We start from the raw sequence: 21488 nt of genomic DNA on the forward strand, positions 1-21488 counted from the left end.
GTGCCTCTTTGTAATGGAAGCTATAAAGCTGCTGCCTCTCCACCCAGAAGGAGAACTGTTAGTTAATAATGTATCTTTATATATGTCTCTGGGTGTGGCTTCAGGTCAGCTATTCCAGTTCACCAAACTAGTTATGAGTTAGTTACACTGAAGAAGCAGTCATTTCTTATTCATGACAGTTGTCTTCAGCCATTTATTGTACATAACCACAGCATGCATGTATTGTATGAATAAAGCACAAAAAATGATTAATAACCTGAACATAGTAAAGTCATGAGAACTGGTGAATTAAAGGGGTGGAATGCCGACTGGTTTATGTGTTCTGGTACTAACCAAACATGTATGAGGGAGAGATTCTGGAAATGTCTAAATTCAAAATATAAGTTACTTATCCCAGTGTGTAACTGATCAAAACATGTTTAAAATGAATTGAAATAGTCATATATGCCAGTGCAGTGCTAAATCATAGGCATCTTGGAAGACTGTGTGTCATACAGGAGGAGATATGGAAATAAAAAAGGCACTTGAAGTGAATGGGTCTTACCCTCATAACAAAACTATAAACAGGTATACCAACAGAAGTTACAAAAATTCTGTGACAAGAGTAGCATTCTAGATACCTAATATGAATGCATCCTGCATAAAAATGAAGTACTTCACAATGTTCTTGCTAATAACATATTCTTGTTATATTTTTCACAGCTTTGGAACAACAAAGCAAAAGATCTCTGCATAGACCAGGGTCCTCAGGAAAACCACACAGCCATTATGTATCCTTGTCATGGCTGGGCTCCACAGGTAAGAATATAATGCCAGTATCTTGGTGAGATTTAAAGAAAATGGATATTTGGACCTGAAATTTTAGTAACTTTCTGGAAGCTGTATTAATACAAGACTATAGCTCTGCAGGTCCTGGAGGTGCTTTGCATCCTAGAGAAGGGTGCCCCTTTGCTTGCTATAGAATTGTTAAGCATGGTTCTTTCCATATGCACAGTATATATACTTAGGTCTCATACCTCTCAACTGCTTACTGCAAGAAATCTGGACAAACCCTGACAAAATGGGGGGGGGGGGGGGCAAAGGCCCAAAAATAGGTACATATTTTAATTATTGCTGTTATAAACTTCAAACATTGTTATTGTAACCAGGCTTGTGTTAACATACATTTTCTGAAGGACTTGAAGTCTGAAACACAAAAGTAAGTCATTATTTAGTGATTTCACTCCTCAGATTATTCAAGGGACTTGACAGAAAGCCACAAATTTTATGACAAATAGGTTAAAAATAAAAGGCAAAAATCTGGACAGTCTGTGAAAATCTGGACAGTTGAGAGCTATGTTAGGCCTGGGTACTAATATAGGTTATCAAAACTCATTTTAAAGCCAAGATGATGATGATGATCCTAAAGATATAAGTAAGAAGATAATATTTTTTGACAATTCTACTGGTAAATAAAAATTCATCAGGACTGGGTCTATATTATGTTGCTGAAATGGCAAAATACTGAATGATGTTTCAGCAACACAAAAACATTGAAATACCAGTAATGCGAATGGCCAGGTCGCTGATTTTTTTCCCAGGGAAAAAAAATCGCTTGGCCGTCGCCATGAAATTGTCCTTTACCCCACTGTAGTGTGATCTCGGAATTGGTATATTTAGTTAGAGGTGGTGTAGGGGGGTGAAGCCCCCTAGTTTGTAATATTTCTGGTTGGTCTACCAATTTTTTTTTCCCTAGGAAAAAATCAGTGACCTGGCCATTCACATTGGTGGTATTTCGATATTTGTGTGTCGCTGAAACGGCATTCGGTATTTTGCCATTTTGGCAACATAATATAGACCCATGAGGACTCACTGCAAAACATTATGCAGAATCCGATTAATACAATTTGCAAAAAGAAGCATTACTTGATCCTATACAACAAGTAAATATATTACAAAAAAAAATCTGCTGCACAAACAGATTGCCTTACAATAGTCAAAAAGTCCTTACATAACAGGTTTGTATGTTTTGATGTCAATTTTATGAGTTATCGACCTTTGAGAAGCTTGATTGCTATTAACTTGTGATGGAATCTCCTGCTGTCTTGCATTCACCCATTCTCATGAAACACAAGCCAGACAGCTTTAAAATACAACTAGACATTTACTGGGCAGGTATAAGGTAAAATTAAAGCTCTCAATTTCAGTAGATGTAATTCTAGAATAATAAATCATTAATTACCCAGTCTCCACTGTATACAAACACTGAATACTTGCTATTTCTGCCTGCCAACAGTTCTGATTTATCTTCCATTCTTATCAATTCCTAGTGATCGCATTAGCCAGGTTTCTGCTCTAACCTGGCCATCAGTTCAACAACCCTTACTTTATTTACTCACTTCCTTGCACCCCAAAAAGTAGATTACCTTCCTCTTCCCCCAAGCAGATTTTTTCCTCTAGGAAGGAAGGAATCACCAGGAGCCTGAAAAATTCTGGTTTATCATTTTAAGAAATACTACTCGAAAGAGCTATTGGGTGCTTTACTCAAGACCACATAAAGAATGTCCCCCAGCTTAATGAACATATTTGTCCATTCAAGAATGTTCCCTAACCAGAGGCTACTAGATAATGGATCCTCTCTTTAGAAGAGTATTCTGCCTATCAGAAACACTAGCAGTAAATATATTAATAGGCAACAGCTTTTAGTACATTTACCATAGGGTTGCCATAACTCTGGAATGCTAGGCATGTTCTTCTGCCTTTGTAAGAAATGTTATATAGGGCAAGCAACATATCAGGTTCAAATATGTTTTCTAAAGCACATTAGTGCCCTCAAGAATGAAGCCACATCGCCTCCTGTTGTATTTCAATTTTGCAAGTGCATTGAAAGCTTTTGAAAATTTTAAACTTTTTGTTGTGTCAGAGCTTTACTCCAAAGGATTTAATTTAAGTTATTTTTACCCATTTACATATGAGCTGTCAAGCCTTACCTGATCATATACAGTCTGATTATATCCTGTACTAAAGAAGTAACCAATGCCATACCAGAGGAGCCACCTGGAGGTGTCATCATTCAAGAAGCCACAACAGCTGTGTCTGCACACACTCCTGTCTCTACTTCACTACCTGAGGATGATAGCCTCACTTTTGTCTCCAAGCCCAGGTAAGTCTGGCTCCCTCTCCATCCATGACTTCCTGCCTTGCTTGTCCTGGGTCACAAGCTATGCTCTCCTGCTCCTCAGAGCATTCTGGCAGTAAGCTGTAAGGCATTTCTAGTACAACCATAACCACACTCCTGACAGATGAATTAGGCACCAGAAATAGTATCAACTAAAAAAATGGAATAATTATTAAATTAAATTATATACAATATTATAAAATGATTTGGAGAAACTCTCTGCTCTCACCTGATACTCCACCATGCTGGCCCCTTGAGAGCTACTGAAGTCAATTTGGATCAGCAAACCTACATCCCCAAAAACATGACTACTTCTTACATGCAAGCCTTCAGTGACTCTGACCACCACTGCTTCACCCCTCAGGGTGAGTTAGCCAGCAAAGTTGGTCATTCTGACACCCCATGCAGCTCTCTCAGAAAATGAGCCACTAGTAAAACATAGGTTACCTGTTTCATAGCCATCAGCAGAAAAGATCAGATTTTTGTCTCCTCCTTGCTGGGTAAAGAGTGAGGACTTTGGTTAAGTAAACTGTATCCCAATGTATTTCTATCTGCATTGTGTTTTGTTACAAGATTGCTAAATAACTATCAAAAATGCCATCAATTGTAATTCCAGCAGGGCTGTGGCTGCTTCCAGTACCTGTTTTCATGTAAATGCCCATTTTGGTCATTTGTGTCATGGCCAGCAAGTCATCAGCCCAAGCACTATTCCCTGGATTGCAGTTCAAGCATTGAACATCTTCTGGCATATTGGCATTTCTGGATTCAACCTTCAGAGCCCTTGGGCTGGATGCAAAAATGCATACACACAATAGGGTGATGTTTGATATTCATTAAACAGATTTGCCCTTTGTTCAAACCCTCAAAACATGGGTAAACTGCACATTGTGCTAATGAAAGTATAAGTAGTTGAATTATATGCTAACAGGTGTAGCTGTTCAAGAATATATAAAGTGATTGTGCGCACTCAGTGCTCTCTTTTGCCCTAAAATCCAAAACTCTTTGTAATACAGCAATGAATTAAAGGAAAAAAATGTTAGGGATTGCTGATGCCTTCATTAATCTGTATATGCAGCAGGCTGCGACTACCAGACTTTGTCAGAAAAGGAGAACATTGTTCAGTGCCTGTTTGACATATCATGGACTTCATGATACTGAAATATTAGAGTGGTCCAGGTGGACAAGGATATCTTAGAGGAAATAGTCAACCTCTGCTGCCCTCACCTGAGGCCTCTGGGAAATCACTACAAGTACTAGCTACAGGGACTTTACAAAGGCTCACAGAGGATATATTAGGTGTGTCACAGGCCTTAGCATCTAAAATCTTATATCAGTTTCAAAATGCAGTGCTACAACATCCAGTGGATCATATCTGACCTCAGACACCCCAAAGAAGAGCACAACCACCATGTGACAATGTTTCCATATCACACTTTCCTGAGGTTTTGGGTTGCCTAAACTGCATATCCATAGAAATAAAAGCCTCACCTAGTGAACAGGGATTAAAGTACATCAATAGAAGAGGATACCACTCTACTCTGATTAACTGCATCACCCTCAACCTGTCCTGTCTCTGAGGACTCCATGTCATGGGTATGCATAGGCATATTGACTGTGTCTGAAATATGGGCAGGGGATGTGGGAGCCACAACCTCAGTGTCAGACTTGACCCTCTACACCCCGCAATTGTACCTTATCATCACTGGCATTATCATCAATGGCTACCAATACTCTGCCATCAGGTGGTAGGAGTTCCACAGTGATGGTGTCAGGGTCAGCTATGACAACAAATAATTAACAGAACAAAGAGAGAAATAAAATGTACGTTATGGAAAATGTAAGTAAAGCAATACTAGAATAAATTGCAATTAAAAAATGACTTTAAGATAAAAAATGTGCCTATCATGTGTAGATGGTTATGTAAAATCAGTACCAGATGTGGTCTAGATAGAAGAAATGGAGATGAAGGATGGATGATAAATATCACAATGCAAATGACACAATAACCAGAAAACAATCCACTCTCTCTTTTCGGGGTCTCTCTCTCTCTCTGGCTTTCTTCTCCCCCACTCCCCAACTGTCTTGAGCTCTGCCTCTCTCTATGTGTATGTCTCTATATCATATCAAGTTGAGCAGGCATGCCTAAACTTTATAAGGTAAGTACTAGGCTAGCTGCCCATGAAGGCCATTTTAAGCCTAGCCACTCTCCCTTATTGTGCTCAAATTAACCTGTCCCATTTGATTAGAGATATATATTTCCTCTAATGAGAGGGGGTGGTATGTGTCTGGTGGTGTGCTTTACCAATCAGTTAAGCTAACAGCAAAGCTGGTAAGGACATTCAGAGATAAAAAAACAGAGTAAACATACATTGCACTTGTGTGGAGAAAAAAAAATAATTGCAGGTGCCATAGATAATTTGTTGGGGATACATTCATGTGATATAACATTTAGGAGCTGCCTTTGTCCATTAGCAGTACAGGGAGCAGTCCTGCAGTAAATTTTCTGTTTCCATTCATAGATCCAAGTTGTGCTTGAATATGGACAGGGATGAGCTTTGTTTGTTTTATGTGGATGGGGAGTCTGCTCCAGAGCAATGGTAGCCTCTGTGAGATACATCTGTTCCTCTGTTGATGTTGCAGAAAAGGTTTATATCTTTAGACCAAGCATTTCTGACACCATTTGGCTTACTGATCTGCAGTAAATCCATCAGTACTGGGTCGGAGTATGCCTTGTATGCCAGACACAGGTCACCTCTTAGCAGTCTGTATGATACTTAGCAGGATTTGAGTCAGTCCATATTAATGTGTTGTTTAGGTCTTGTATTCTTTTACTAATGTGTCCCTGTGGCTGTTCTACTTATTGCATGTGTCTGGACAGATACATACCAAAGGGGGCATTATATTCACTGATTGGCCTAATAATAGCTGAGTATAGGGGGACAATGACATCCCTAGATCTTGAAAAAATCCTTTTGTGCAATATAGAAGGATTTTCTTACAATATCTTTATATTAATTTATATTTATTTTCCTTGTTTATATTTGTTTTTTTGTTTTATAACAAGCATAAATACCTTCTCCAAAGGCTCTTGTTGATTGCATTAAGCAATGAGTATATCAGCTTACTTGTGTGTGGGTTCATTCCCAGAAGCAGAAATTACCTTTTATTACAGGATAGTATTTTATAATATTAACTGCAATGCTGGATGACATTAACAATTCAGTGCTGGTAACTACAGTTATTAACTTGAAAAGCATATATTACGCATGGCATAGTCAAATAAATGTTTCCATTTTTTATATAATAACACCTAGACTGATTTATTTTATGACACATTAATACCCTCGCATCATATCTGGATGTGTCAAAGGTGAACATATTTGTGTTGTACTTGTTTATGTATTGAAATAATAAAACAATGTGACATGCCATTGATCTTATTCTCTGTTTTTTTCTCCCCAATCCTATTTCTCTTTCACTCATTTTTGTAGGGGGGGGACTCATTGCTGCTGAAACCAAAATGACCATCAGGACAGGAAGCTAGACTGTCCACTGTGGTCTGGCTGCCATACTTCCACAGGTGGCTGTAGCAGCAGCATCAAAGACAGCTCAAATACCCAGCACATCTGAGTCACAATCCACCAGTGTTGCCTCCACAACTCCTACCCTACCTGCTCCACCTGTGTCAGGTAGGTTTGCCCCAGCTGCTAGTGCTGTGGTACCCTTCTGGGGCTGTACTAATGGAGTGCCAATTTTGCACCCTCCAGGATCCAACAGGGCTGAGGGACAACATAATGGAGGGGAACCTCAGTGCCCAAATTAACAATTGAAAAAGTCCTGTGTTGGATTGCCACATAGATGCCCCATCCAGCAGTGACCCCAGAAACTGACACAGGAGACAGGACTGGAGACTCACTGTGCTCACTGATGGCATAATGTACCACTGATGTCCCCTAACTATCCCCAATCATGGTGTCCCCCAACCCTTTGTGTCCTTCAACATCCCTGTCTGTGTTGTATGTCCTGTTTCTGTACCTGCTACCTACCCTATCTACCTACCTGACCCCCTTATTCCTAAGTAACTTCCCAAACAGTCTTCTCTTCCTACCAGAAAAAAATGGGCACCTGCCCCCCAAAACAAATTATGATCCATACATAGCTTTCTACTTCACTTTTATGTCATTTTGTCACACTTGATTTTGGTGCATGTGACTCTCTAACATTAATCTGTTTTTGTCACCTATTCATGGTGTGATGTCTCTTCAAATTCACCAAATTCTATGTAAAATTCTACATATGTTTTGTGAAGAGGTGAATGGCTATTGTGCTTTCCCACCACCATCCTGCAAATCGCTGTATTCTTTTTCCTGTGTCTTCTCCTCTTTTTGCCCCTGTTTTCACCACTGCCCTATTAACCCCTTTTTCACAAGTTTAATCTGGTTAAAAAATAGAAACACACACAAGACTCATGGCCAAAAACGGCCCATCAAAAAGCCTTCACTTTTTCTCCTTAGCATTTGCGTGGTTTGTGGTGTTGCTGAGATAGTGCTCAGATTTATAGAATGATTTTTGATTAGTTTCAAGTGTTCTAACCCAGAAATATGTTAAAGTGATATTGACTATTTTTATTAAACTATTTATGTGTAGCTGCTGCCTACATATTGTATCGAGCCACCATTATCCTCCTACTGTTAGAATCGACTTGCTCCCTGTCCCCTATCTCAGTACCCCTTCTTAGGGTCGCCACCTTTTCAGATGTCCAAAGTGGACATTTTTTGTGGAAACATAAGGTTTTGCAGGACAAACTTGATCTGCAGCCAGTGAAAAGAACTGCACATCACATTTTTGCTACAATAAAAGCTTACTGGTTTAGAATTTGAGTTGCTTATGTTGTTCCATATAATATTCAAGTGCTTCACATACAAAATAATTGTTTTATGCGAGTATTACGGGAAGCTTATGATTATTTTTCCTCATAAAATCTCAGGACGTTTGCTATTTTTCAGATTTTTCTGCAGGATATACAAATGCCTAAGTAGGGACTGTGCTGCAGAAAGAGGAACCTCCTTCGGTGCTATCAGTCCGATTCCTCATTTGCACAACGCCTGTGGCAATCGGCAGCAGTACTAACTGATGGGAAATGGCAGTTCATGTCTCATGAAAAGGTCTTGAGTTTTTGCCTTAGGCCTCATTGCCACAGTTAGCTTCACACAAATATGCTTAATCCGTTGTGCTATATAAAAACAGACCAAAAGTAATAGTGCGATACAGTTATTCTTCCTTATCTTTTATGCTGCTGGATGCCACATACAATCTAAAGAATGTTAGAAGTGATATAACTGTGATGAACACTGCTGCCTACATATTCCTTTTCTTCTACCCGTTGCCCGTGTCCCCTATAATGTGTAATTTAAATTTACTATGGTACGAGTTCCTATGTGGTGAGCTGAGATAATCCTATCTGTACACTAGTATTTTATACTATCAAAAGTTTGAATTCAGAAGTATATCATACAATTATGCGCTATTTTTTTCAAATTAATAGTATGTGTGCAACTGTGTGCTACATATGTTATTAACTTACCTCTAACTTCCTTATGTCCTTATCATGTTTGAACTTTCCTACCTTCTCAGCCTTGATTGGAAACACTTTTTTGTATACAGCAATATGTCTAAAATGTATAGATTTTCCAACAACATCCACTTTTCTGCATCATAATTCACGATGCATTTATCATAACATCTGTGAATTTCTCCAAACCATTGGTCATTCAACTCCCTGAGTAATACCATGTAGTTGATTCTCACAATTTATAGAGGTCAGAAAATAACTTCATAGCAGAAATGAAAGGTTATAAAGGCAGTGTTTCAAAAGTGTCCATAACACTTTTCTCACCCATTATCTTTTGCCTTTATATGTACAGAGCCTGAAAGAAACACCATGATGACAACCTTTACAGTAACACACCAGAAAGGTGCAGCAAAGCTGTCCCATAAAGAAATGTCTTTGTATGTTTCTACTCCTGTCTCCAAATGTCTCCCTCTTCCTGTACCTTGTGTCTCGTCAGTGTTTCTCCTCAGCATTTGTGTGATGCCTGGCAATAAGTAACACATGTGACTTATGGGAAATAGCAGGCACTGCAAGGAGACAGTTCACATCATGCCTTTAGCAGGCTGCAGAGTGCAATGTACCCCAGATGGGATGCTGCAATTGTATTTATTGTTATGAAGAATGCTGCCCACAAACCTCCTTCCTTCATACTGTTCCCATAGTCAGGTTTCCACCAGTATTCAAAAGACTGAAATTTCCTGCACTAAAGTCTTTATGCCAAATACTAAAGAAATCCAAAAATGTATATATGGCAAAAGACACCACGGCAGAGGCACAAGATAAAACCAGCTGAAGTTTTATTAAAAACAGAAGTAAGCGCTTTCAGGCAAATGTGCCCTTCATCAGACAATAAGAAACAGTTAAAAAACAACATTTAAACATACTGTTGTCTAATCACATTCAGTAGTTTACCCTCCTTTTTCTCAGAACAGGTTTTAAAGGCAGAGTTACATTTAAACCAGGGCTCTTGTTGGCCCCTAGTCTTATGATCCACCTTGATTCACTGCACTCAGTTTCATTGATTAAATCCCCACCCCTTATATTTTTATGCATAACTTGTAGCACCATAAACTTGAAAAAGTGATCTGAACATTCTGAAATATGCAATGCTAGGGCATTTTGTACATCATGATGTCTGATGTCAGACAAATGCCCAAAAATTCTCTCTTTCAGCATGCAGTTGGTTTTACCAACATAAAATGAACTACACTGTTGTCATGTAGCTAAATAAACTATATTCCTAGTTCTGCAGTTGGCATAGCTCCTCAATGAATAGGTCCACCCTGTTCTAGGATGTATGAAAGAATTGTTGGTGCAAGCCCTACAACCATGACATGGATATGTCCCTACACGTCACGTTTTCATACTAGTGGATATATTGGACATAGGTTCCATGCAAAGCATGTCTTCAAATTTCTATTCCTTCTGAAAGTAAACCTAGGTCTATCCCCAACTATCCTGTGATCTGATTGTAACACTTTCCAATTATGTTGTATGATGTCACAAATCCCCCTATATCACTGCTATATGTAAGCAGTAATTGTCCTCGTGGAGGACCAAATCTATTGGGTCTATTATTAATACCTCTATTGGTACCCCTATGATACCACGGTTTGGCAGTCCCATCACACTTGATTCTGATTTCTTCCAAGGACCTATCTATCAACTGTCTACTGTATCCTCTTTCAACAAGATTACCCATAAGGACATCTGTCTCAATGTCAAACGGTTCCTCACTGGTGCAAAGCTGAGAAATCCTGTGGATCTGTCCTTTCACTATGTTCGTGAAAGTATGTCTAGGATGCATGCTGTAAAAGGAAAGCAGACTATTTTTCCAACATTGCTTCTTGCATAACATAGTATCTATCTTACCTAATGTATATTTCACTAAATGTACATCCAAATAATCAATATCAGACGTCAAAGAACTAACAGTGAACCTAAAAAACTCTGTGGTGTCTTCAAGGAAACCCACAAAAGAAAATAATTGCTCAACTGTGCCCTTCCACAAAAAGAAAACATCATCGACAAAATGAACATAATTTCCCAAATTGTCAGACCAAGGAGGAGTGTGTTGGAATATCACCTCATCCTCCCAAAAAGCTAATACAAGGTTAGCATAAGAATTGGCACAAGGTGTGCCCATAGTTACACGCTGGATTTTCACTTTACTGTTTGTTTCATTGTGCTATGCATGCTATGGAGAACGAGATGGCTGTTCCATCCACTGAAGGCATAACTGATGTGAGGAGAGCAGGAGGAGAGTCCTTTCGGACAAGATCAAAGGATTTTTTCAGCCAGAGTAACCCCTTGTTGGATTTGGGCTTCATGACAAGCAGAATGGATCCTGTTAGCAACAGGGTTCCGGTTGCTACCGACAAGAACTTTGATGATTTGGTAAGAGACTTGAGTTATAAAACAGGGAGATTACAAAGATTAAAATGGCAAATGTATCATTTTGAAGCCTGTCAGCAGTATGGAATTGTGCCTCGTGGAATGAGGATCCTATGCATGCCGACACAAGGGGACCGCTATCCGGAGCTTTTAGCTCAGTGGCAGTCTTTGAATATACAGACGAGCTTCAAATATATGGATATCATTAACGCTTTCTTTGCCCCAGAGATGATCAAGCTTCAAAAGGATGTGGAAGTATTGCAAAGCAAATTAGAGGGAGAATTTAAAAAACCTGCTCACCTTGTACGCCTAGAACAACTATATTGTTCTTTTGCTGATAGTAATGAAAAACTACGTGTTCAGAAAATCAACAAGTTAAACAGAGATCATGAGGATTTCTCTTTAGGGAACATTTTTGTTTGGCCGCGATACAAGGGGCCTCAAGTGAATGTTAACGTAACTGACATCGGTAGGTCGGGCCAACGTCAAGATGAAAGGAGAGGTCCGATACAACAACAACAGACAACAGCGGTTAATGCGTTAAGCGATGAATCCAGCAAACTGCACGATTCCTTTCCAACGATTTGTGCCACAAATGAGTGTGTTATTACTAAGAACTTTTCGTCTATGGCAGCAACAGTTCAGCATATTGCAGAACCATCTACAAACAATATTCCCTTGATGTCTTGTGATACAATACTTTTGAATGACAAGGGACTTGTAAGTGGGGCACATAAAACCACTGACGAGACTGACAAGCGAGCACATCCTAAAACCACACAGGGGCAGAAACATTTTTTGGAGATGCTCCCTGCACCCGTAAAAAAGAGAGGAGCATGGAAAAGGTCCCGGAGCGAGGGAAGGGACCCGAGCAAAAGGAGAAAGACTTTGGATTGACTTTTAGTGATACTGTTGGTATTGTATACAATTTATCTTCATATGTTTTAACTGAAGAGGAAAATTTTGTGCTTAACAAAGGTTTGACCTTTGTACCTGGAAGAGTCAGTGTGTTTAATGAAGTCATTTTAGATTTAATGCTCTACTGTAGGAATTTAGCATTGAAATGTGCTTTTGGGAATAATAATAACAGTGATATCAGCTCTGATAGAATTGTTTTGAGACAACCCAGTACCTATGTACCACCTTTTTCACCAGCTATGAGCCTTTTTATCAACAGTTGTGAGCAAGATTTACAAGAATATTTTAAGACAAGAGATTTTCATAGATATTACAATCTCACACAGGCACAGCAAAAAGCTCTAATGGATTTGAGTAATAATCAGAACATAGTTATAAAAATGGCCGATAAGGGTGGAGCGGTGGTGGTCCTGGACACGGAGACTTACAATAGTAAAATACAGGAACTGTTTTCAGATATTAATACCTATGCTCTGATCAATCCTTTGATAGTAAGATCTATGGTGGATAGAGTGCATAGCAGCTTAAGGAAGTTAAATGAGAATAAGTGATGACTTGTTAAAATTTCTTATGGTTGAGAAAGCTGTTACTCCGATGTTCAAAGCTTTACCTAAAATACATAAATCACTTACAGACCCACCGCTCCAACCCATTGTATCAGGCCGAGGCTGGGTGACTGAAAACATCTCCATTTGGCTTGAATATACACTCAGGCCATTTGTTGACATGATCCCCAGTATACTTAAGGACACACAAGGTTTTTTACAGGTGGTAAGGGAGTTCAATCAACAAAAAATTTTTGACAACTTATTGCTGGTAACGTTGGATGTTCAAAGTTTATTTACAGTGGTCAGCAATAATTATGGCATACAGGCCATAGTTACAATCCTTAGTGAATTGGGAGCAGAAGAAGCCAAAATTACTTTGGTTAGATCATTATTATCTTTAGTTTTAGAAAATAATGTGTTCATAGCAGCACAGCAGGTATACAAACGAGCACAGGGGGTTGCCATGGGCACCCCCTGTGCTAATACCTATGCTAATTTGGTCCTTTCTTTTTGGGAAAGGGAGATGATTTTTAACAACAACGAATGGATGCAATATATAGGAGCCTATACCCGTTTTGTAGATGATGTGTTTATTTTTTGGCGAGGCAGTTCTCTAATGTTAAAGAGATTTGTGGAATGTTTACACTCCACTACTTCCTTTTTCAGATTTACTCTTGACTATTCTGACACACAGATAGACTTTTTGGATGTCCGGATTAAACGGACTAATGAAGGACTTTCTTCCAGATTATATAAGAAGGAATGTTGGAAAAATCACTTATTGTGTTATGATAGTATGCACCCCCGTTATATGTTTTCTAACATTATCCAAGGTCAGATGAGCAGGGTATCCAGTATATGCCTGGAAGATACCCATTTTGACAAGGAGGTGGATTGTGTGAAGCATAATTTTTATGAAAGGGGTTACAATGAACGATTGGTAAATCAAGTAATTGATGAGAATTACCAGAAAAGGGCCAATAGATTTAAACCATGGCTGAAGTGTGTGGAAGATGAAGGGAATGTGCCCTCGACCTCTTTGGTTAGATCAATAAACCCTAGGATGTACTTTACTTACAGTAGTAACATAGGGGATATTAAAAATATAATCAACAAAAAAATTGGAACATTCTTAGGAGTGATAATAGGTTAAGTGATTTGGTAGGGCCAAGACCAAATATTGGATATAGACGTAATAAAAACTTGAAGGATTTGCTTTGTGGTGAAAAATGTCCTAATAGGCTGAGACCATTTAAGACCACAACAGGCACTATTCCATTTGGTACCTGTAAGGCATGTCCTTACATAAATAAGAACACTTCCTTCACACACCCCACCAATGGGCAGGTCTTTAATTTTAAGGCCAGGGCTACTTGCAGGACAACAAATTTGGTATATATGGCTGAATGCTCACAGTGCTCAGGGTTTTATGTGGGGAAGACCAACAATATGCTTAAGATTAGGATATTGCAACATTTGTCATCCATTAGGAATAAGGATGCACATAATGCCTTATATAGGCATATTGAGTTAAATCCCACACACACCTTTCTTTTTAAAGCTGTTGCTAATGTGAGAATGAACAACAGAGGTGGAGATTTAAAGCTCATGACAGAATCATTGGAATCAAGATGGATAATAGAATTAATGGCTCATAGGAGTCCCGGATTAAATGAGATGGTACCTTTAAAACCAGCCTTACAAAAAAGGCAGGTTGTTTATTGAAAGCTGATTGGTTGGTTATGGTTTTTAAAAGTGCTGTGTTTTGTGATTTTAATTGTCTGATGAAGGGTTGTTAACCCAAAAGCGCTTACTTCTGGAGAATTGTGTTTTTTAATAAAGAAGAAGGTATCGTAGCAGTGTCCTGCCATTCTTTCTTTTCTTTTGAGCAGTATGTAATTGCTTGTGATCAGCACCTTGTTAGTCCTGCCTTTCAACACACATGCCTTTTCACCCAAATCTGTGAAGCAGACTAGCTTCTCTGCACTACACCAATGAGGTCATCCTTTCATAAATGTACTCTCTGTAAAAGTCAGACTTATCTTATAGCACTTGCAGTTAATCGTTTCTCTAAATTGTATAATTAAATAGGTAGGAGGCTCAAATCTGAAGGAGGTGAATTTCTGTGTGTGTGTGACTGTAGTGGTCAGGTAAATATGACTTTAAGATGGCCTATGACCAACTCCACGTAGGAGAAACATTTAAAATGACAGAGAAATCCCCCATCATTTTATCCCACTTTTACCGCAAAGTGGTAGGTACATATAACTTCATCAGATGAACTGCTTTATCTATGGTCATTCAGGAGAAACATTTAAAGTAGAAGGGGACCCCCTTATCCCCTTTTCCCATTTTTAACACAAACATCTTTGCAGCACACTGATGGGGTCATCCTTTAAGTGCACCTTCTCACTATAAAATATAGGCTTCTCCTGTGACACTTGTAGTTATTTATTTAGTTATTTGCCATTTGTTAACCGGGTTGGTCTGGCTGGGCAGGTTCCCTTTTTCAGCAGAGACCTGGGGAGAAAAGCTCCACAGTATACATTTTACAATTAGTTACATATGTCAAATGTCCACAGTACACATTAAACAATCGGTTACTAACTTTATTTACAAATGTGATTTACAAAAGTTTACAAATTTGATAAGAGTATGCAAAGAGGAAGAAGAGTGTAGATTTTGAGCAAAAGATGTAGAGAGAGAAATCTTGGTTGTGTTAGCCTTTCTTGAGAAGGTATATTTACTGATTAATAAACTGTTGCCTATAGCTGAATATGGCTGTTAGATAGGAGAATGACAGAAGGAGGAAGGAGAGGAGGGAAGGCCCGCCATTCTAGTAGCATAGAGTCAAGGCCTGAAAGAAGAGGTTGGGAAAATGAAGGGAAAGATGATGGTGGGGGTTATAAAGGTGCAGAGAAAGGAGGTGGAAAAGTTTACAGTTAGGAGAGTGAGGTATAGAGAATGGAAACAGGGGTATTATAGGTATGTAGTTAATAATTTTGTTCTCTAGATTGTGTAAAGAGATAGGTAGGTGGTTTGAGTCCAGCATTGCCTAAATAGTGTGATTGTGTGTACTGTTATGTACAATAGGCTCTGTCACAATATCCTTTTTGTACACTTCCACTTAAGAGACAATATTTTCAGTGGCAGAGGGCTATCCTATAAATTGCCTGCATCCCCAAGCAAAATTCTGTCTTGGAAACACACCGATTATGTAATACTGGCAAAACTACACTATCTAACAGTTGTAATGTGACTTTTCCTAAGTTGTTCATCGTTAATACTTTGCTCTCCAGACTGTGTAACTAGATAGGTACGCGGTTTTTAATCCAACATTGACTGAATACAGTGAGTGAGTATTTCTTTCTCATGCTGTGTTGACAAGGCTTTAAATACATATAGGATGTGTAGCTGACAAAGTGTTTTTGGGCTCATCTGCCAATTTCTTTCCTTTATAGAAGAACCATCACACCCCATTAAGCAGTGGTTATACCAGCCATTCGAATCTGCACTGTCACAGGTTTAAGCAAATATCTCATTTGGTACTTGCTTCAGGCAGTGTTCTCTACCTTGATCTTAGGTAGTCGGTTCAAATCCAACCATTATTCCTTAGACTCAGTTGTGTCAGTGTGACTGTGAATGTGCATGCAGGTGCCAGAGTTGTCACTCACCTATCTGCTGTGTGCCTGTAAGGCTAGGGATTCCTACTCCAAGATCTTATCTTCATTTTCCACAGAGAAATGCTTTGTTTAATACTGATTATGCCATTTGATGAAATTTGCCTTTTCTAAGAGTAGTACTTAGCCTTCTCATCTGGTGCATTGAAATTAGACAATATGCTGTATGTTGTTGCCCTAGTTAGCCAAGGGTTTAAATCCCTGATTATCTACACGTTATGCATGACTGGGACTCTATCATCACAGTGATGACTGCATTATGCATCACGTGTGTTTGTGTATACATAGCATCATGCAATACTGTGTGACAACGAGACATATCACACCACTCTTTTAACCAGATTTGAGGCACAGATATGACTTTCTGCAATAAGATGATGCAATGCTATCAAGATGCAAATATCTCACACTTGTAAAAAGACTCATGGTATGTTCATCTTCACGTAAATCACTGGTCATATAAGATAGATGTTCAAAACAGTGTAAGAAACTTCTCTGTTTGGAAGATTTTCAGTCCATATATTTCTAGTTAATCACTGTATATTAATCAGATCAAACAATAGGTTGTTTTGAGACTTTGGGGATACCACGGAGATTACTTTTTTTTTTTTTTTTTTTTTTTTTAAGATAGATGTTCAAAACAGTGAGTGACTATAATCATCATGTGAGTATAATGCTATGCAAGAACGACATCCATCACACTTGTAATGTGTGTGTTACAGTGAAAGAGGCTTCCACATCCTTTTTACCTCAAACAATTGGTTTGTAACACAACCAAAGGGTGTAATGAGTTCACATAGGTGGAGTCTCACAGTTTTATTTATTTTATTTTACATTTGTTTACCAGAAAAGTCAGACTGGACACACATCCTTTTTCAGTGGAGGCCTGGAGAGAAAAACTCAAATTTAACAGAATAATATGCACAAGGAACAATATGTATACAGATTAAAAAGAAGTATACAATGTAACCTATAAATCACACAAGAGATTCTAAGTATACAGTTGTGGTAAGACTTCCATGGTAGTATGTGTGATTCATACACATTTCATTAGTCTGTGGACTTATGTAGGTGGCTGTTCAAATCCAGCAAAAGACAACATTATGTGAGTGTACTGACATGACACAAACAGCATTGCATCAAGTTAATTATATTTGTTTAATGCTGGACAAACAACTTTCAACACATTTGAGGATTTCATGGCAGTGAAACAGGTATTCTAAAATTCTTGTTGTGCAACTACTCCTGTGGCACATGCAATGAGCACTAACTTGCATAACATATCTACGCCAATAGAGTGTGGTTAGAATCTGGTACTGTGTGGGTACAAAACAATGTGGACAGAAACATTGGCTTGGCCAAGCAGCATTGATATTGGACTGATCACAGTTGTGTGAATACTGACAAAGTTACCACATGTTCATCAGTCTGACAAATTAATACTGTAGAAATTATCATGAAAAGTCCTTTCTTACTTCATACCTTGATTTTTGTTATTTGTGACAAGCCCTATTACTATTTCCTGAGGCAGATGCTGTCAATATACAGCTCTGCAGTGTGTGTAGTAGGATCAGCAGGGGGTTGCATCTGGTAACATCTGTCTATCAGATAACTGTGTCAGACAGCAATGGCTTAGGCAAAGAAAGTTGTTATGGCACAGACAGAGGGCCTCATTTTAAGGTCTCATACTCCAAGTTAGGGGATCCATCCCATTTTCAATAGGACACTGCTTTAATCCCTTCAAGGGTGTTGTTCCTCATGATATGACTGGTATACCTATTTCTGTGGTGTTACTGGTTGTTATGCACCTCTCCATTATCTGCTCTGGCATCTGTTTGATTCTGGCAAGATGCAAATTCTGAGTATGTCAGTGATTACTCACAGGCATTACTTATTTTCCAAACACTAATGCTCTGTATTGCATGTCTTCAAACAAAAATGTATGTATTACTGTAATTCTTTTGTTCACGCTGTAGAGCTCTGTAGAACACGGATGCTTATATAATATTTCTTACTGTATACCATGCTGCAAAATCATCACAAAGTATGAGTGGGCCTATATTTTGAGACTTTCTTGTGTGTTTGTGCTGTTTAGCTGATTTTTGGGGTAGTGTTTACTATTCTTCTTTCTTAATTCCTTAATTTAATTAATTTTAATTCCTTCTGAGCATGCACAGTATAATGGATGTAGTACATGCACACTGTTTAGCTAAGAATGTCATGATATAATTATCATTAATTGTTCTTTGTAAAGACTTAGTTAAATCAGCCTAGATAATGTTGGCTTTGCCAATATCCTCACAATAGAGTTAGTGATCTATGGGTGGAGAATAACATTCATCACAGGACAGTGCACATGTTTGTAATTACATCTACCAGGTCAGTTAATAACACACATTAATGATTCACCTGTTTGTGCTGTATGTTCCTGTAGCAGCATAAAGTTATTGCTATTGTTTTTAAAAAGGCTCACTTCAGAGCTAGATTTACATTACAATCTGCTGCATGCACATCTATAGTTTAATACACTTCAAGTCAGCATGTCAAGTGTGGCACTTAGTCCAGGTACAATTACAGTAACACAAATGCATCATAGTCATAAATAACGGTAGCCTGACATATTCTACCTTTCCCATTAGCTGATGTATTAACTGCATAATGCTGGAAAGCACTTTTATTTTATCTATGTCTTGTGTGGGCTACCTATCCATTGTGATATAAACAAAACTGCAGCTTATGCAAATTGATATATATCATGACAGTCAGAAACACTGCCCTTTTGTCAATGGACTGACTACACTTGACTTATACCTTAACTTATGTACACATTCGCGTGTGCAACATCAGCATGTCTCATTTTGCATAAACGTACATCACATCTGCTATAGTTAGACACGTCAGTATGTATATCAGATCATTATTCTATTTTATCCTGCTCAATGTGACACATCTGTGATGTGTTAGGTCGTTCTGTATTATGCTATGTAGATGCACAGCATGTATCTGTATCAGTAACTTTCTAACATTCCCATATGCCTGCGTAGGTGACCATGATTCATCTCAAAATATCCACATTGTCACAGGTGAGTGCACTCCCCTGAAAATGTTAATATTATTTCATTCATACACATATGGCATTAACATGTATGTGTGTTCTAACATCAATCATGTGGATTTAATTTATTGCATTTGATCACTTTCACAGTATACAATCCAGTGCCAGAGTACTTAAGTACACCTGCCACATGTAGCTAGGCATTATCAGAACAATCGTGTGAGTAACAAATATTACTATGCATGCCAATGAACATGTATAGTGGCAACGGTACAATGATGCTTTTTACTGTAATTATATTATTTATTTATGTGACATTTGTTAACTGGGTTAGTCTGACTGGGCAGAGACCCTTTTTCAATGGAGACTCTAGGAGAAAAGCTCCAAATATTACAATAGAACAATACGGTGGAAAAAACTGACAATGATTACAGGATTATACAAGATAAAAATATCTAGCATGAGAGAGCTAATATAGAATAACAAGGTCACTTTCTTTTTATAGGTGATTACAAGCTAATTGGAGAGAGAGAAAAAATGTGCATAGAACAAATAGGTCAGTAGTAAGTTATAAAAAAGTCAGCATAAGAATCCAGACAATTATGAGGCAGGATAGGAAGATAGTCGTAGGGAGAGGAGTGTAGAGTGAAAAACAAAAAAAAAAAAGAAAAACCATAGGTAGGTGCGAAAAGCATCTTAAATAGGAAAATTAGTGTTACAGTACCATAAATGGAAGTTGAGAGGCCATCAGTATGATGATCACTCCCACAGTAAACATTTCAGTGCCAGAGTACTTCAGTACACCTGCCACACATGTAGCTAGGCATTATCAGAACAATCGTGTGAGTAATAAATATTACTGTGTGTGCCAATGAACATGTATAGTGGCAACCATACAATAATGCTTTTTACTGTAATTATATTATTTATTTATTTGACATTTGTTAACCGGGTTAGTCCAACTGGGCAGAGATACTTTTTCAGTGGAGACCGAAATATTACAATAGGAAAACTTGACAATGATTACAGGATTATACAAGATAAAAATATCTAACATAAGTTAGCTAATATAGAATAACAAGGTCACTTTATTTTTATAGGTGATTACAAGCTAATTAGAGAGAGAGAAAACAAAATGTACATAAAACAAATAGGTCAGTAGTAAGTTATAAAAAGACAGCGTAAGAATCCAGACAATTATGAGGCAGGATAGGAAGATAGTCGTAGGGAGAAGACAAGTGTGGAGTGAAAAAGAAATAAAAAAGAAAAACCATAGGTAGGTGAGAAAATCATCTTAAATAGGAAAATTAGTGTAACAGTACCATAAATGGAAGTTGAGAGGCCATTAGTATGATTAGTAAAGTTTATTGATATATAGGAGATGGGTGGAGAATTGTGGGAGACATGCGGATAACTTATGTTGGGTCATTGCAAGGGCATAACCTTGTGAAAGGTTTCTTTTAGTGATATTTTAAAGGAGCTGAAATTAAAGATAGTCCTGATTTGTAGTGGTAGTTTGTTCCAAACATTTGTGGCAGAATAGCTGTAAAGTGCTTTGCCATTTTTTTTATTGGGCTTATAAACCTGCAGTAGGTACTGTGGAGAACTATGGAGAGCATGGTTTAGAGTGTACAGGGTGGATGAGATTAGAAAGAGGGGCAATATGATGGATCATGTAAGATGGAATGAACTGTGAGAAGCTGGGATAGTACAGTTAGCAACACCTCCCCCTTTCCTTTTAAGGCAATCCTGTCGAACGATGTTATAGCCTGGTGGAAGAATTCCAGTGCTGGTAATATAAGGTTTAAGCCAGGTTTCAGTGAGGTATAGTATATCGGGGGTATGTAAGGACATCCAAACATGGAAGAGAGAGACTTTGTTCATAATATTTTCAATGTTCATGGATAGTAATGTTAGATTTTTGGTGGGTAAGGATGTGGGTAACTTGGAAGATGTATTAGGGATAGGATTTTGGAGGAATGAGGGGTGGGGAGCTATGGATAGGACCTGGGTTTGGATGTATGTCACCTAGCAACAATAAGTGTAAAATATAATGTCTGAGTGAAGTAAAATCATTAATTTGGAGGTTGTTTTTAATTTTGTTCTTGAATGGGAGTGCAGAGAG

The 21488-nt window shown here is 38.2% G+C and overlaps 1 protein-coding gene across 2 annotated transcripts in view; it reads left to right on the forward strand.

Annotated features, from left to right (window-relative positions):
• GALNT17 (polypeptide N-acetylgalactosaminyltransferase 17) overlaps window positions 1–21488 on the forward strand; it is a 1233091-nt gene that overhangs the window by 1138455 nt on the left and 73148 nt on the right. For both annotated transcript variants that reach the window (XM_044054203.1, XM_044054202.1), the window contains exon 9: window positions 703–798. In XM_044054203.1, coding sequence (XP_043910138.1) covers window positions 703–798 — 96 coding nt within the window. The remainder of the gene's footprint in view (window positions 1–702; window positions 799–21488) is intronic.

The sequence above is a fragment of the Protopterus annectens genome, chromosome 13.part0, assembly GCF_019279795.1.
Source record: "Protopterus annectens isolate FY-2018-M chromosome 13.part0, PAN1.0, whole genome shotgun sequence".
NCBI lineage: Eukaryota > Metazoa > Chordata > Ceratodontiformes > Protopteridae > Protopterus > Protopterus annectens.